Source organism: Phalacrocorax carbo, chromosome 2 (genome assembly GCF_963921805.1).
Source record: "Phalacrocorax carbo chromosome 2, bPhaCar2.1, whole genome shotgun sequence".
Taxonomy (NCBI): domain Eukaryota; kingdom Metazoa; phylum Chordata; class Aves; order Suliformes; family Phalacrocoracidae; genus Phalacrocorax; species Phalacrocorax carbo.
The window spans coordinates 105,000,068-105,014,099 of record NC_087514.1 but is presented as its reverse complement, the minus strand read 5'-3'; the positions used below and the strand labels follow the sequence as shown (position 1 = coordinate 105,014,099).

General features: G+C 41.1%; 1 protein-coding gene across 6 annotated transcripts in view; it reads left to right on the top strand.

Moving 5' to 3' along the window:
* COL15A1 (collagen type XV alpha 1 chain) overlaps window positions 1-14,032 on the top strand; it is a 163,026-nt gene that overhangs the window by 90,674 nt on the left and 58,320 nt on the right. For all 6 annotated transcript variants that reach the window (XM_064443767.1, XM_064443771.1, XM_064443770.1 and 3 more), the window contains 3 exons: window positions 6,878-6,940; window positions 9,534-9,569; window positions 10,072-10,224. In XM_064443767.1, the coding sequence (XP_064299837.1) occupies window positions 6,878-6,940; window positions 9,534-9,569; window positions 10,072-10,224 (252 nt within the window). The remainder of the gene's footprint in view (window positions 1-6,877; window positions 6,941-9,533; window positions 9,570-10,071; window positions 10,225-14,032) is intronic.

Sequence of the window (14,032 nt, the reverse complement as noted above, 5' to 3'; positions counted from 1 at the left end):
TGAAGAGGTGGCAGTCACCGACCTGCTCCTTCACCTGGACGTTCACAAGTCCATGGGGCCAGATGGGATCCACCCGAGGATACTGAGGGAGCTGGCAGAGGAGCTCGCCAAGCCGCTGTCCATCTTTTATCAGCAGTCCTGGTCAACGGGGAAGTCCCAGATGACTGGTAGCTACCGAATGTGACTCCCCTTTACAAGAGGGGTCAGAAGGAGGATCCAGGGAACTACAGGCCTGTCAGCCTGACCTCCGTGCCGGGAAAGGTCATGGAGCAGATCGTCTTGAATGCCATTATGCAGCACATGCAGGATAACCAGGGGATTGGGCTCAGCCAGCATGGGTTTATGAAAGGGAGGTCATGCCTCACTAACCTAGCCTCCTTCTATGATAAGGTGACCTGCTTAGTGGATGAGGGGAAGGCTGTGTACGTTGCCTACTTGGACTTCAGTAAGGCCTTTGACACTGTCTCCCATAACATTCTCCTAGAGAAGCTGGCTGCTCACGGCTTGGACAAGTGCACTCTGCACTGGGTTACAAACTGGCTGGATAGCCAAGCCCAGAGACTGGTAGTGAATGGAGTCACATCCAATTGGTGGCAGGTCACAAGTGGCGTTCCCCAGGGCTCAGTGTTGGGGCTGGTCCTGTTCAATATCTTCACTGATTATCTGGATGAGGGGATTGAGTGTACCCTCAGTAAATTTGCAGATAACACCAACCTGGGTGGAGGTGTCGATCTGCTGGAGGGGAGGAAGGCCCAACAGAGGGACCTGGACAGGCTGGATCGTTGGGCTGAAGCCAATGGTATGAGATTCAACAAGGCTAAGTGTAGGGTCCTGCACTTGGGTCACAACAACCCCATGCAATGCTACAGACTTGGGGAGGAGTGGCTGGAAAGCTGCCTGGAGGTGTTGGTTGACAGCCAGCTAAACATGAGCCAGCAGTGTGCTCAGGTGGCCAAGAAGGCCAATGGCATCCTGGCTTGTAGCAGGAATAGTGTGGCCAGCAGGAGCAGGGCAGTGATCATGCCCCTGTACTCGGCACTGGCGAGGCCGCACCTTGAGTACTGTGTGCAGTTTTGGGCCCCTCACTACAGGATGGACATTGAGGTGCTGGAGCGTGTCCAGAGAAGGGCAACAAAGTTGGTGAAGGGTCTAGAGAACAAGTCTTATGAGGAGAGGTTGAGGGAGCTGGAGTTGTTTAGCCTGGAGAAGAGGAGGCTGAGGGGAGACCTTATTGCTCTCTACAACTACCTGAAAGGAGGTTGTAGCGAGGTGGGTGTTGGACTCTTCTTCCTCATAACAAGCGATAGGATGAGAGGAAATGGCCTCAAGCTGCGCCAGGGGAAGTTTAGGTTGGATATTAGGAAAAACTTATTCACCAAAAGGGTTGTCAGCCATTGGAACAGGCTGCCCAGGGAGGTGGTGGAGTCTCCATCCCTGGAGGTATTTAAAAGAAGGGTAGATGTGGTGCTTGAGGATATGGTTTAGTGGTGGACTTGGCAATGATAGGTTAGCGGTTGGACTCGATGATCTTAAGGATCTTTTCCAACCTTAACAATTCTATGATTCTATGAAAACCAAGAGCTGAGGATGTATTTACCCTGTAGGGAAACACTGAAAATAGCCTGAGTTATATATATGATATCTCATTTAGAGCTGCAAGGAGGTACCTCCATCCAATACCTCAGAGCCCTATCCCAAAAACTATTCCTTTTCTGTCAGGAGTTGGGTCTCATACTCTCACACTACAAGGAAGTGTAAGCATCAAAATTTTTGTTCATCTAAGCTTTAGGTCCTTGCAAGATGGAGTGTCCACTCAACACAGGTCAGACAGAAATCAGGGTAATTTTTGGATTTCAGAGTTTCAGGGTGTTCCCTCTTGGAATAAGTTGTATCCCTATGAACCTCACTACATTAAAGCTGTAATAAACAGAGTGCAGAATGTAGTTCTACATGGACTATTATTTTGCTGAATACACACAGTTCCAGCATTTGCTGCACTCAAGTGCTTTGGCTGTGTTTTCAGTATTTTCTCAGTTATTACCTCAAATATCCTTTTGTTTTACAATTTTATGGGTGATTGATAAGACTAATTGATAAGAATTAGTGGTTCTGGCCTGGTAATAAGATGTTTCACTAAGATGAAATAGCCTGGTCCCACAGAAGTAGGCTCAAAAAGCAGTTTCTTTCACCCAGGCTTTTCACTGACGTGTTTCAGAAAAAGCCTTGTCTATGTATGCAAAGGAGCTTTGACAACCAGGTTGCACCATCATTAACAGTTGTAGCCCAGATCCTTAAAAATGTGTCACTGACTTAAACTTGAAAATAAATATCAAACATTTATTAAATTAGTGTATTGTAAACATTGTGCTTTCTTCTATTAATCTTTGCTTTCTAGAAATTATCAATGGATTTTTCAATGGGTTTATGCAGTAACTGTGATAAGATCATGTTCTACGTTCCCCATGGTTTGTTCTCAGCACGATTTTCAGAGTTAGCCTCTGATCCAACAACAAGGTGCAGTCAGGACACATTTGTCCTGCAGTTACAGTAACATAGGCCAGTTCTTGTAGACTCCAGGCAAACATGGAAGTAGTCAACAGTGTTCATGCAGCAGTATGGAGCTCAGAGCCTGCCAGCCGCAAAAGCAACAAGGCTGGCCTGCACTGAACTTTATCCTGCTACAACAGCAGTGACAACCTGCACAGGCTAATTAAATGCACTCCTGACATATCCTGCAAGGAAAAACCTTAAACGTGCCTGGAGCTCCAGTGGTTTCTGTCTCATTAAACATGTCTGTGCTGTAGGGCCTGGGTGCGCTTCCATGTTTTAGATTGCTGACCTTGTCGTACCCTGATAGCATAAAAGGATAGGACCCAGCTGTCTGCAATGCCTTTCCACCTGCATCCTTCTATAGTATGGTTTCCTTGAAAGAAAATTCTGGGAATTTTCTTCCTGGAAAGACTGGGAAGGAAAGAAGTGTCTGGTCTAGAGGAGGTAGGGAGCAGGACAAAAGGATGTATTGGGAGCACACTTGCCCCACTAGTTGTTAGGAATCTTGCCATTAACAACCAAAAGGCTATGATAGCAGGAAACCATCTTTCATTCTTTCCTAGTCTTAATTACTGGACTTAAGGACTGAAAAGACAATGGTTTAGTTGAAAAGAGGTGTAAATGGACTGATAGCAGCTCTCCCATGTCCTGCACAGTGGCCACACTCCTAGCATGCCTTCCTGATGCTCTCCTTATGCTGCTGTACATATGGCCTTAATAGGATGTCCTTCCTGGATGTCTTCTGCATTGATTGCAAAGGAGGAAAATTTCTACAGCCCAACTAGTCTTTTTCAAACTCCTTTACAATATGTCAGACCCTCCCTCCCTGGCAGTGAAAGAAGAAGGAGATGAGGAGCCTATCCAGCAACAGAGACCAGACCAGCACTGGATAGACTACTGGTTTTATCACAGTATTTGTCTCCAGGACAAAGCTTGCTTACTCGCTTTATGTGTCTGCTTATTGTCAGGTTATTATTTCTCTAAAATTAAAAGTTTGGCTGCGAAACCATGAGATCAGTCTCATGAGACTGAGTCCTTTTTATTTGCTGTTTGGATTGTGAAATTTAGTATCTCTGACAAACAATTTTTCATGTTGGTGGGTTTGTTCGTTTGTAATCAAAAAGGCTAGAAATTGTTATTTCAGTTAAAAGCTGAAATTCTTTCCTCACTGTTGGGAGGATCTCCAATGTTGTGAGACTTCCAACAATATTTCCAGACTACAACATTGTTGGAGAGTAATAACAAAATTGTTGAAGCTTTTTAAGATGTGCCGTAAATATTTCCCACTAAGTGCTCTGAATACTTCAGACTAAGAGAACGGCAAGTGCTAAAGACCATGGAACTGCAGTGGTTTAGGCACATGCTTCATTGTACCTTTTGTCTCACTTTAAGCATGAACAGAAGTCCTTCTAGAATTAACCAGGAAAAAAGGCCTAGCTTTATTACATCAATGCAGTGCTTGGCCAATCTTTTCTTGTTTTCAATTAATTAATTCGTTCCCATACTTTGTATTTTAATTGTTTGAAGGTAAGCTACTTCTAGTCATATCTAGTCACTGAATTACTGGCTTAAACCTAAAAAAAAAAAAATATCTCATTCTCTGTGATTTAGGAGACTATCCAGTGTCCTAAAAAGTCCTGCAGAGACCTGTCATGAAAATGCCTATTTTGGCAATATTTCTCAGAACAACAGCATCTTCAGAACCACAGTATCCTCAGAATAATTGGAGGTCTTCTGTCCTCTAATACAGACCAGTGTTGCTCCCCAGTGCTCATATATTTAAAATTTATAATCATTTTTCAGTAAAATGAAGATGCTTAGCATGTTAAGGCTTACTATCAGAAGCAGTCCCTTTTATGACCAGGCATATTTTCCCATAAAAGAGGATATTATTTATATTTAGGTAAAAATTCTAAAAAAAAAAATAATAAAACCACCAAAGGCAGTCTACAATCAAAAAGAGGAAAGTGAAAATTAAAGAAAAAAAAAGGTAGTAACAACATTCAGGCAGTCAGCTTCAACATGAGATATAGTGATCAAAATTACTATCAACTGCTTTTCATGCTTGAGATACAAACAAAACCAAAACCCATATAAACTTGGAGCATATCTGTAAAATAAGAGATTAAGAGATGATAACTTTAAATACATATGGGCTTTAGCCTACCTAGGAATGACTCATGAATTTTGGAAGGTGGAAAATTCCCCCACCTTGAATAGCAGCCTGAATAGACTGGGATAGGCTTTAATGAACTAACCAAATAGAGGCAGAAGTGTGATTCTCTTAAAATAAATACATGCTTTTGCCTCAGTCTTTCCCCCCTTTCCCATCTCTACTGGTACAACAAATCACACTGGCCTTGTTGCAGCCATTATTCTCTGCATCTACTGATTGTAATCAGGATGGCTTTTTAGAAGTTATTAACAACTAGTAGCCATTCATTTTTCTGATGCAACAGAAATCATTGTTGTCCACTTTCAGGATAATTCCTGGGAAACATATCAGTTAAAAAAGTAGAAGTTAAATGTTAACCAGACAATTAAAGTACATTTTCAAAAGAATCAGACCATGACAAGTCTGCAGGCTGCTGAAAGAAAACTCCAGCTATTAACAGTACAGACCCATGCATTCCCACACTTTCAGATGACCTAAGAAAGTGTAGCCCTGTTCTCCAAAGATCTGCACAAATTTGCACAGTCTGGATAAATGAAGTGAGATCTATTCACAGCAGAAATTTTTTGATGGGTATCCTCATTCAGTAATACATTGAAATACTTGTGTAGGTAAAGGTCTTCATTTGCAAATGCTAATTTCGGAAGACTAGCCAATTACTTGAAATTGTGTGCAGGCTTAAGTCCTTGCTAAATCAAGAACTTAGTGATGTATCATCTCTTCTCATGAGAAACATATCTTGGAAATATTTGGGTAAAGGCTGCCTTTTGTAACAGGAAATACTTCACTAACTGCTCCACATAGTGTCTGATACTGATGTGATATTGATCTCATTAAACACATATTTTCTAAATGCTACATGAGTTAAATTGCCTCATGGCATTGTATAGAGATACTTTCTATGTTGTTGTTTTTTTAATAGTCACAAATGCATGAATTGACTCTGAAGTGAATAACAAATCTCCAAGTGTTTCTTGCTAGCTACGTAAGAGAGACTATTCAAAAGCTGTAAAGGAAATAAGCTATTTTAGAGCTATGAAACTTAAAATTGCTAAGTAGTATAAGGGAAATAGTCCCTAAAATTTAAAACAATTATTGTTGTTATCTGAACTCCTCTTCTAATCCTCGTCTATGTAATTATGGCAAAATACAATATGGAAATATTTGAAACATACTGAAAATATTTCTGATCTTTTTAATATTAAAAAGAATTTATTAGTTACTCTATCACATAAAATATAAAGGACATCCAAAGGACATCCAAAGGGCAAAAACAGGGAAAAAAGTAAGGAGAGCAGGGAAATTAAGGCCTTTGTAACCATTCTGAAAACACAAAAGAAAAAGAATGTTTTCTGTCTCCTTCTGCAGACATTTATATCCTTCCCCAAAATAGATGAATAAATAAAAGATTCTCAGAGGTCAGAATGCACACTTGTAAATTTAATTAAAGGCTTTCAGAGACCAATTTTAAAACCATAGGGTACGCAAATATGCGTGTAACTGTTCCCTTTCTTGCATGTATAGTTACTGTGGGCTGGACTTCAATACCATACTGATTGAGTGATTGACCCTAAAAGGACAGGTTTTCCCAGCCTGGCTGCTCAGTCAAATGCATGCAAAGTCATGGATACAGCACAGGAAACTGGGTGGAGAACTAAATATACATTTTTCAAGAGAAAATTAAAGTGAGGCATCACACACAAAACCTGGGCCGCTTTCTGACTTTGTCAGTACCAATGTTTTCTCGGCTAGCTCTTGTCTGGCCCTGAGGCTGCCAAAAGTGTGGATGGCTGAACTGCATGTGGATTTCAACCTCATTGCATCTGTAGTAGCATTGTCAAAACCTACTTGGATAGCACCATTAATTTGCATGTTGACATTATATTTATGTTATGTTGGTTTATATTATTTTTTACTACTTTGTGATTGTTTGACATAGTTTTCTATTAAAATATATGTAAATGTTCTTTTGATACAAAGCCAAACTCTCAGAAGAAATACAAATGTTAGAACTTAATGGTGTTAGGTCCTACCTGGTGCTACACGTTAGTCTTTCATAATGCTGTATCATCCGTTGGTCAAAAATACTTACATGCTTATGCTAGGAAAAGGACTCTTAATTGGCACCTGCTTTAGATTTACTATCATCTACAGGGTCCTCAAGGTCCTCCTGGTCTTGATGGAGTAGTTGGCCCACCAGGACAGAAAGGAGAAAAGGTAAGTTAAACATCTGTCTTGCCCCTACTTCACTGGAAGATCTTTGTCAATTCTAGGCTGTAAAAATCACAAATAGTTGTCCCTGCAACACACTGTTGGCTGGCTTCAGTATTTTTTTAATTGAATTCAGCTGCTAATGGCTTATTAGAACACATCTCAAAAGGCATATTCAGAAATCCAGAATTCCCTATTGGGTACAGTCTCATTTTCTGCAGCATGCAATATTCAAAATGCCATACGAGCTACTCCATTGTGGTTTGCCGGTAAAAAGCCAGTCATGACTGGACACATGCAGGTGAGTCTGTAACAGGTAAGAACTCTGGCTAGTCCAGACTGGCACAGAGGGACAGCCTATTCCCTGTAGAAAGCACCGTCTGTGTGTATATCTGTGTGTATACCTGTGTGTATATCAGGGCAACTGGAATTATGTTGCATTCTGTGGACCGACACATCAGGTTTTGTATACTTCTGCAGCAGCCTGTATTTATCTTAACTGCTGACTACTGCACTGCTGCTGCCCCCAGATATGATATCCTACCCCAACATTTGTGGCAGTTCCAGCCTTCACACACCTATTGATGAGACATGTCAACATCCTAACCTGGCAGCAAAGGGTTATTTAGTTTTCTGTTGACTTGCTGCACTGTTTGGTTTCATGCATGATCAGATGAGCGCTATGGCCAGCAAAAGTGGGGGAACAAGTAAACGAAAGCAAGGGATCATAGCATCCAGCAGACAGATTTTCTTGTGTTGTCATAGAACCAAAAATTACATATTGCGAAATTGCCACTCCTTTTAAGTTTCCCCAAATCACTGCATCCATTATTTTTGCACCCCACTGCAAGAAGGATGTTGAGAAGACAGAGACAGTGCAGCAGAGACCTGTGGAGATGGCCAGGGGCCTTGAGTATGTGACTGATGATGAGAGGCTGAGGAGCTCAAACCATTTAATCTGGCAAAAAGGAGACAAAGGCATGGCCAACAGATATAAAGATATAATTATAACCCTTTAATGAGGGCTAGTGAGTCTAAATTTGAAATACTGAATCCGTTTTTTGCACCCCACTTCAAGAAGGATATGGAGAAGACAGAGACAAAAACTACAGGAGAACTTCATCCTCTAGTGAGCTCCTACACCACAATTTATGCACAAGAAATTGAAAGTAGATTCCCAAGGGTACACTGAAAGCGCTCATACTGCAAGGGAAATGGAAAGGCAAGTCCTAAATGGCCAGAATGTTTATATTTATTTATTTGGGTTTTAAATCACAAGTTGTTTTTTTTTAATCTCCTCTGGAGACTGACGGATCTGAGTTGTGATTTCAAAATCCTGAGGCTGGTAAAATGGTAGCACACATGGGAACTTGCAGCTATCCAGAAAATGCAGTACACATACTACAAAGCAGCCATCCAAAACTTGTGTTCTTTGTAATCAGTGGCATGATTTTTGTATAAAGGTGTCTTAGAAAGAAGTCTAGCTGAGGTAAACCAAGCCTGAATTGCATATTATAAGAAGAGACTGATGTGGAAAGGGAAGTCATTGGAAGAAAAATTAAATTTTCAAAAAGGTTATAATCCTCAGAAAAAAGGACAAAAATCTCAAATGCTTTGCCTCACTGAGCCTGTTTTCTGCATTGCATATATTTGATAAAAATTTAATTAGAAATGAAGCACCACATATTTGCACCTGCTCAATGCAACCCCCAGCACCTTGGGATAATAGGATTTTTCCTTTCTACTATTAATCTTTTTCTCAAAACCTTGATTTAGTTTATATTGCAGTATCTATTTTTAATCATTATTCCGCATTAGTCCAGAGAAGATTACAGGGAGAAACCGCAGGATGCACTGAAAGTAAAGTCAGTTTGCTCCTTGGAGCGAAATTTGATGTGGTTTTTTGCCACTACTTTTGGAAGAAAATATTGTTATCATTTTACGCCTGGTACTCACTAATTTTTTTCAGACCTTACTCAAGCAATATTTCTGTGGAATGAGTAAGGACAGGAGCTTGCCAATGTAACAGTTAGTTCCATTAGATTCAGTGCAATTTGGAAAAGAAGTATTCGCATGCTGTGACTTTCTGTCTGTTCCATGAATTAGAAGTGGAATAAACAGTATCTAAGTAAAGTGTATAAAAGCAAATCAAATAGCCTGATTGCTGCAGAGGAGCCTTAAAATCATGCTAGTCATCATATCCCTTGTTTGGAACAGTGCCCTAGACAACTTGTGTGGGATCGGTTTCCGCTTCTGTTATATCCCATGAGAGTTTTGACATTTAAGTTCAGAAGCATGAGGATGTGACCCATGATGCTTAATTCTGTGTGCTCCAGACCTTTAAAATCTGCAGCAGTAATTGAAATACAAGATTGCACACCAGACCAGAGCTATTAATTTGTTATTTTAACTCCTGAATTACATATTGTTTCCTTTTTAACTAAGAGGTCTAACATTTCATGGAAAGGATATTATGACATCAAATTAAACAACACAGAAATCTGCAGGTATTTTAATTAAGCAAAAATGTCATAAATGTGGTTTTGTTGCCCATCTAATGTTCTTATTGTAGGTAACTAGGATTGGTTTTCTTTTACAGGGTGATCAAGGTCTTCCTGGTTCTGTTGGTCCAAAGGTAAAAAAAGAAAGACAGTGTCTTTATAGGATAACAGTATCACTGTAATACAGCACGTTACAGAAAAGGGCTGAGAAGTTTAAAAGATTATTATTATGAAACCTAACGAAGTTGGCAAACTTGGCTTCTCTAAGAAGTGTGGCCAGGAGGTTGAGGGAGGCAACTCTTCCCTCTACTCAGCTCTCATGAGACCCCATCTGGAGCGCTGTGTTCAGCTCTGGGGCCCCCAGCATTAGAAAGACATGGACCTGCTTGAGCAAATGCAGAGGAGGGCCATGAAGATGATCGAGGCATGCCCCCTCCCTGGAAGTGTTCAAGGCCAGGCTGGATGGGGCTTTGAGCCACCTGGTCTAGTGGAAGGTACCCTTGCCCCATGGCAGTGGGGCTGGAGCTAGATGATCTTTAAGGTCCCTTCCAACCCAAACCATTCTATGATTCTATGACTCTACTTGGATCTACCTATGCATGTTCAGTATACCAATAGACTGGCCTTTTATTTTAGGGTGATACTGGAGTCCCTGGATCAATGGGCCCCAAAGGAGAAGTTGGTGCTGTTGGGTCTCCTGGGAAACCTGGACCACCAGGACCTCCTGGGCCCCCTGGGCCCCCTGGACCTCCTGGACCCTCAGGACTAAGCTACGGTTCAGGTTTTGAGGTATTTTGCTATTATGGGGTTTGCTGTATCTAAGGATCTACTTCCTTCAGAGAAGGGACAATGTAATCACCTGTATATTTCACAGCTATTTAACACTGAATTGATGACAGATAGTGTCATTTGCCTAGGAGTATCTTACAATTCCTTTTATGTTTGACCATATAATTGGCCATGCTTAGACCATGGAAGTAACGGATATTTTGGCAATTTTCATGAAACTATTCAGTAGTAATAGTGTTCAGATGCTATTTTTGATGCTTATATCGTTGCTAATATAAAATACTTAAATACTGTGCTACCAAGGAAAACTTTTTTAGCACTTTTTTTTCATGTAAATAGTTTAGAACAATGATCAAAATATACATAGAGACCTGACAGTATTTGTTAAAATCAAACTGCAAGTCTTCCTTAAGGTATGACTTTTCCCATGCTGTCATTCTTGAGGCCACAAGTTTAGTTTAGGCATGTCACTTAAGTAATGTGTGAATACAGAGAGAGATGTTGGACATTTCTGACCCCATGGTCTGTTCTACTCAGAAGAAAAAATATTCTTAAAAAAAAATTGCAGATGCTACTCTTCCTACTTCTGAAAATAATGCCTTCATCACTTTAAAATATGAGATCTGACCAGCTCAAGCTGAGTTTTATACGTCATTTGAGAACTGCTCATTTAGATGATCTTTTTGGAGAAGAAAGTGGCTTTGCAGTAAAGAAAGGCAAAGGGAGCACATTCAGGTTCAAGACCTAGAGCTGCTGCCTTAACATATTTGTGAAGAGAGGTTGATAAATTGCCTACATCAATATTCAGTCTTCCCTTTTTTTCTTTTTCTATGCATTTTTCACTTCTAATTTTGCTGTTTGGCTCAGGAAAGTCTTTTCAGAGTTTTGGGGGTTTTATGTCATGGGATATAATACGAGTTTGCATAAAACTGAGGGCAATTTCATCAGAGAAGTAAGCAATGTTTGACCAAAACTACTGGCTATTTGTAGAACTGCTGCAGTAAAGTGGTGGTATTTAGAAGATACCAGTTTACTTACATGTTTCTCCCAGTATCTACACTACCCCTTTTGTATTTCTCTTCTCTTTACTCTAGAGACACTTTGAGTACTCCAAGTACAGAGCTGACCACTAATGCTTGTTTAGAGACATATTCTGATTTCTGATGTCTGACTAAATAATATTGTACTGTATACACTACTGGTTAATAATCTCACTGATGGCAGTGGATTTCAATGGATGAAAAAATCTCTCCAGCAGTTCACAAGTTCCTAATTGCCAGCACTGCAACTGTCAGCAAGAAAGAGCATGAAGTCTAAGCGTAGAAACACTTTGTTGCATTAACTTAGGCACACTATAAAGGTTGGTACAGAGTCTCCCCTGACATATATGTACTTGTCTCAGAATGAGAGGACTACTGGTAAGCCACATCTTCATCCTAGTGCTGGTCTGAGTTTCAGCCCAGCATGATGGCTTCTCTGACTTATAGTCTTCTGTGACCCTTGAGGATCCAGTGCTGAGATTCTCCACTCTTCCTATTCACAGTGTTTAGGTAGGAGCCAACTTTGCCTCATTATGGCACCAAAGAGTTCCCCTGCAGGTAGGTACTTAGAGCCAAACTCTTCCACTTCTGATACCTAACTTTCAGAGGAGAAAAGTTAGCAGATGAGCAGGAGAGAGTGAAAACCGGAAGTCCCTGCTTTTATGGACACAAACACAGAAGGATCCCAGCTCTAACTGCAGCAACAGTATCTCAACTGGCTTCATCTTGAATTCCATCTACTCCAAACAGAGTTGGCATGATTGTCATTTCCCTGAGAGGAATACTACTGTTAACAGGCTTGCTAGTTCTAGCTGATCTTTTGGATGCCCACCCCTGCCATCTGTTAAGGCAGCACCATGGTCTGCCAGTTCGTCAGGGCAACACTACCTTTTGGTTGGCAGGCTGTTTATTGCCGTAAGGCTGTTTCTGCAAAACATTCCTGTTAGCACTTGTTAGCATCTGTGATCAGCTATGTGCAAAAACCAAATGGCATGGGGTTTGTTGGCACTTATGCTTGCCAAAAGAACAGTTTGAGCTGCAGAAGGTACCTGGTAAACCCATTAAAAACATGCAGATGTCAAAAGCTATGGTGTGTTATATAAAGTAGGCATCAAGCACTCCCTGAAAGGGAAAAATATATTGGCACAGTGGAGGCAAGGGAAAGAAGGACCCAGAAACACAGCTTGTGGTTTACCCTAAGTAGCAAGTGTTTGGTTAAACAGGCCAAACAGAATATCAGCAGATTTTCTGTTGATATTTGATATACTGATAGCTGATGGAGGAGCATATGAAAGGCTGAACAACATTCAGTCTCAGGTGAAGCTGCATGAAAGGACTTGAGCCAACCTGACGACTCAAAGTGTCCCACCTTGATCCCTGAAAGGAAGGACCTGACTCCATCTGTGCACTCCTTCTGCTTCACTTATTCTTGCTTTTGTGGAGTTGGTGGAAAAGGGCAAAAGAACAAGATTTCACTTTTTCACTGGAGTCAGATAGTTGATGTTTTCCATAACTTCAGCATTAGGCTATCATTCCATAGCAGCTTAAGATGGTCTTCTGCCCTTTCCCTTACACCACCTCCAGAGTGTGTCAGACCAATGATAATCTGAGCCATTTCAAGCCACTAACTAGCAGAAAGCTAAGTAGGCAAGCAGTATGGGTCCTCTAAACATGATAAGCTGATATAAGGGCTCATTGTCACTAAGAGGTGGAGATTCTACTTTGCTTCTCCTCCCATCTGCAGCCATTCCTGGCACATGCCTGCCCTTCACATACACTAACATCCAGTATTCCATCAATCCTTCCACGAACAAATTTCATTTACTAAAATTTAAGAGAACCATCCCACCCCCAGAAAGTAACTAATTTTATCCATTTTAGTGACTTAAAGTGGCTCACAGGAACGTGAGAGGATTCAACACATGGTGCTGATGTTGAAAATGAAGGCTCAATGGCTGTGAGCAGGGAAATGGAGTGAGGAAAGATCAAGATTTTTCCCTTTTCAGAAAAAGGAAACAATTAAGCCAGCACAGCTGCATTTAAAACTCCAGCTAAAAGCAAGTGAACAGTTTCCTACTGGCATGGTTCATCCAGGTGGCTTGAAGCATAGTCTGACAAGTTCAAGATTAGGCATAAGGCAAGGGATAGGAACATGTGGCTGAGATGGTGCTGGTGGTAAAACAGATAATTAAGGCAGCCTGCAATTTTATTTCTTTGGCTGCTTTGGAACTGGCAGCTCCTAGTTCTGCTATGGATTTGGAATATCGCTTTCAGAACAAGAACTGGAGGGAGGTTGCTGCTTTCTGTGTAGCCTCCTTTAAAACCCCCAGAAAGTCTCCACAGGAAATACGGATGCTGCTTTCAAGCTCTTCCACTTCACAGAGATCTTTATGAAGTCAGCAGAGAGCCACAAAAATGGTCAGCAGGCTGCAGCATGCAACCTGTGAGGAAACACTTAGGGAACTGAGCTTGCTTAGTCTGAAGAAGGCTTAAGCATTTTAGCAGCCTTCTGATACCTAAAAGGAGGTTATTGAGAAGACACAGGTCCAGGATCTTTACAGTGCTTCACAGAAGTGATGAGCAACAACAGCCATAAACTGAAACAGTGGAGGTTCTGACTTAAGTAAAATATTTTTCACCTTGACAGTGAAGAACTGGAACAGGTGCTTGGAGAGGCTGCAGAACCTCTATCTCTGGAGGGTTCCAAGACCTGAGGGGACAAAGCTCTGAACAACCTGATTTGAATTCAGTGTTGACACTGCTTTGAA